The following is a 3,986-nucleotide window of genomic DNA, read 5'->3' on the forward strand; positions in this document are numbered from 1 at the left end:
AAAAAACACGAATCAGTACAGAGGGCATGTTTTAGTGTGTTTATTTTTCAGCAAATACAAACCACTAGAACCACTGAAATTACACCACGACAAAAACATAAAGTACAAAAGAACAAACTTGCTTCAGTACAAGTTTCAAACAGTTTCAGTGAATATTGTCAATAATCAATGCTATCAAGAAGTAAAAATCAGCATCAACCCTGTTTAGCTTCAGTGGGCGACCAGTCTTGAGCTGCAGGGTGATATGGCTGTTTACATTATGTCAGCATTCTTTAGAAAAATAGAACATTTACTTGAGCAAATAAGTGACATTCTGCAATATGACATTCAAGAACATATTTGGATTGAAATATTCAATTCTTACTGAATACCACTTAGGTGAAACTTAAGTTGCTTGGCAATTATTGTGCTACAATGTTTAAAGCAGTGTACATTTATAGAGTTTACACCAAACATATAACACATCAGAAATCAAAACAATCCGAGATTACTGTCTTTAACTGATTGCACTGACACTGGTAGGCAGCAATAAATAAAAACGACATGTTTTAATGATATTAGCTTTAGCACAATTGTTTTCAGCTGGGTTGTTCAATTGTCTTCTTCTGAATACATAGATAAATCAGTTCTTAAAGCTGTCGGTTGAGAAAGATGCTTTTTGTCACACAGATGGTGTAGTTGCGATTATCTACCCACAGGGGCCGACTTGATCATGCTACATGTAAAACTCTCAACTATTCAGCAAATAGAGCAGGGGTGCCCAAACTCGGTCCTGGAGGGCCGGTGTCCTGCAGAGTTTAGCTCCAACTTGCCTCAACACACCTGCTGGGAAGTGTCTAGTACGCCTAGTAAGAGCTTGATTAGCTGGTTCAGGTGTGTCTAATTGGGGTTAGAGCTTAACTCTGCAGGACACCGGCCCTCCAAGACCGAGTTTGGGCACCCCTCAATGATTACATGTATATCTAAAAATACCTATATATCTAATAATAAAAGTAATTGTATGATGAAATACACTCATTTGTAGTAAACAATAACTTTATACTCTGGCCTGTAATAAGATGAGCTGTATAATAACACAGTCTGAATGATCATCATCTGAAAGCCACCTCTGAATACTCTGTCTGATTCTGTCCATTAGTCTCCTGTAAGAAAAGACACACGCATCAGGAAGAGAAAAATAGTGCTGTTACTACATATGCGTACAGCACAAAGATTTAGAAAAACAAAGTAGCACAAAACAATAAATTCCATACACAGAGAAAAGGAATAACGTGAGAAGACCAAATCCCACAAAAAAGGGAATGAAAAGCTTCTAGATCATGTAAGTACATGCACAGAGACGCAGAAGAACTGAAGCCAAAATTCATAGCCAAAGCACATTAAATTAACAGCAGATCATGAGGGTGATCATTCGAGATCTTGAATCCTTTAAACAAGATAAAATACATTTTATTTTTTTAGGGCTGATTTCATTCCTCAGGCCACAAAAAAAACAAAACAAGAATCAGCACAATAAGAAAAAGCCTAGTTTTTAAATGATTCATGCTGCAACTTCATTTGTATATACGTACACAGAATAACAAACATATCTTACCGCATCCTGAGCTCTGTTAGTAGTAAATATTGCATCAGTATAATCCAACTCTTCCACAGTAGTACGAGCTGTTTAGTAAAATTAAATTTACAACATAAAAAAACACTATATACTGCATAAAATGATTATTTTTCTATTGATTATATAGGTAATACTTGCTTTCTTGTAATGCTTCTTTGTGGCTCCTGCGGCGACAGAATATCCACACAGCTAAAACTGAGATCGCTAGCAGCAGAAGCAGAAACACAGCAGCAATTATACCTTTGAAAGGCACATGTGAACCATCTGCGATGAATAAGCCAAAATCAGTCATTACTGTAAATTAATCTCACCAGACTTCAATCAAGATAAAATAACAGCAGATCTAATTGGTGTAAATATGATACAAAAATGCAGCTAAAAGTTAAGTCGATTATTGATTAATCTGTCAATTATTTACTTAATTGGATAAATTTTTTCATTTTATTTACTGTATAAAAACATTTTTAATTGACATTTTATCATGTTTTTATCATTAGATATGGTATAATATAGATTATAACAGTAAAGTGTAGTTTATGTGCTAAGATACAGCACAGGCACAAATATGTGACAATGTGAGTTATTTTATGAATCATCTAGAGATAAACCGGCACAACAGTATTAACAGACATAGTTTGGTGAAAAACCTCCAGTGCTGACATACCTGAACATGGCTGACAACGATCAGTGATGTTGAGGTGTTTAGTCTGGTTGGTGAATGAATAAGCAACAACACAGCTGTAGGAATCATCCAGACACTCAATCTCCAGAGGTAGAGAGAGACTGATGCTGAGATCAGACACACTGATGCTGGACAATAAACTGTTTCCTTTGTACCAGGAGAGAGTCACATCACTCACATTCAACACTGAACACAGCAGTGAACAATTCTGACTTGATGATCTTTCTGATACTGAAGGGTTTTCGGGAGAATCACTGATGACTGGAACAGTCAGAAGACCTAAGAAACATGAAGAAAAGATAAATATTGAAAAAAAAAATCAATTATTGAAAGAGATGTGTGTAAAAATACTCAAATACTCAATCTCCAGATGGCCCAGATTCATCTTTTTAAGATTTATTTTTGCCATTATTATAAGAGGAGAGTGGAGAGCAGACAGGAACGAAGCAGGAGTGAGAGGGGGAGGGATCAGGAAAAGTCCTCGAGCTGGGATTCAAACTCGGGACACCCATAGTACAACAGCATTATATGTCAGCGCACTTGTCCACAAGGCTATCGGCACTGACCAGATTAAGATTTGATCAAGAATCCCTTTCAATATGATTTATTCAGTTTACTCACCATAGACAGCGATACTGAAGCTCTTGTGTTTCACCCCTCCATTCATGATCTGTAGTTTATAAAGTCCAGAGTGTAATTTGTTGATGTTTGTGATGGTCAGAGATCCTGTCTGTTCATCTATCTTTAGTCTGTCTCTGAATATTTTATTATATTCTTTACTGTCATATATAGAGAGGATCTGATTATAGATTATAGCTAGACGATTCTCTGAATTTTTAAGCTTAAATGTCCAGATTATCTGATCATCTCTGTGTATTTCGGTAACATTAGTGTGTAGAGTAACGGAATCTCCCTCCATCACTGATATTATCTCCGTTTCATCTGTATCAGCAGACACACCTAAAATAAAACAGACAACAACAACAACAAATCACAGATTCTCATCTAAGCTTTCAAAATTTATTTGGAAAAAAGACTAAATAAATCACCACTATAATTTTTTTAACCTAAGCATTTTAAGTAAATCAAAGCTAAAAATACAGCGAAAGCGTCAAACTTCATTCTGCCATTAGAACATACTTGCATATTTTGATGTAGAAATATCGGGGTAAGATTCTCCCTGGGGCAAGATGTTTTTGTTTTTTTTCCTTTGGACAATAAAATTAGACTCTTGGGGTAAGACGGGCCCCTCAGAATTGACACAGAAGCCCCATAGAATGTGGGATGTTGTTACTAGTGTTATTATTTTTAAATTAGGTATTTATTGTAATAAATGGGGTTATTATTCAATATTTTCTCTCAATATTAACTCTTTTATAAAAAAATATTATTATGATTATGAAAATAGAAAATGTAAAGTACTCATGGAGTAAATGGTAAATACTGTTAAAATATATAAGTAAAAAAGTAAATATAGGACATTTGCATATACTGTATATAAGATTGAATTTTTTTTAGTGTTTCTGATTTACTATTGAATTTTAATTATATTTACTCAATTTTATTTCTGATATTAGTTAATCTAATTATTTGAATCTACTTAATTTTTTTAGTGTGTTTGGTTTATAATTACTATTGCATTGCTTAAGGATTTTAATTATAATTACTGGTCCCACTTTATATTAAGTG

General features: G+C 34.3%; 1 protein-coding gene across 1 annotated transcript; it reads right to left on the reverse strand.

The window, feature by feature from the left end:
* Window positions 1-883: 883 nt before the first annotated feature.
* Window positions 884-3,270, reverse strand: LOC107694203 (uncharacterized). Its single transcript, XM_016493844.1, has 5 exons — window positions 2,919-3,270; window positions 2,280-2,576; window positions 1,754-1,879; window positions 1,595-1,662; window positions 884-1,142 (listed from the first exon to the last, which is right to left on the reverse strand). The coding sequence occupies exons 1-5, from the start codon at window positions 3,214-3,216 to the stop codon at window positions 1,092-1,094; spliced, it is 840 nt and encodes a 279-aa protein (XP_016349330.1). The 5' UTR covers window positions 3,217-3,270; the 3' UTR covers window positions 884-1,091.
* Window positions 3,271-3,986: the final 716 nt, after the last annotated feature.

This window comes from Sinocyclocheilus anshuiensis, unplaced genomic scaffold (assembly GCF_001515605.1).
Source record: "Sinocyclocheilus anshuiensis isolate Anshui unplaced genomic scaffold, SAMN03320099.WGS_v1.1 scaffold2830, whole genome shotgun sequence".
Taxonomy (NCBI): Eukaryota; Metazoa; Chordata; class Actinopteri; order Cypriniformes; family Cyprinidae; genus Sinocyclocheilus; species Sinocyclocheilus anshuiensis.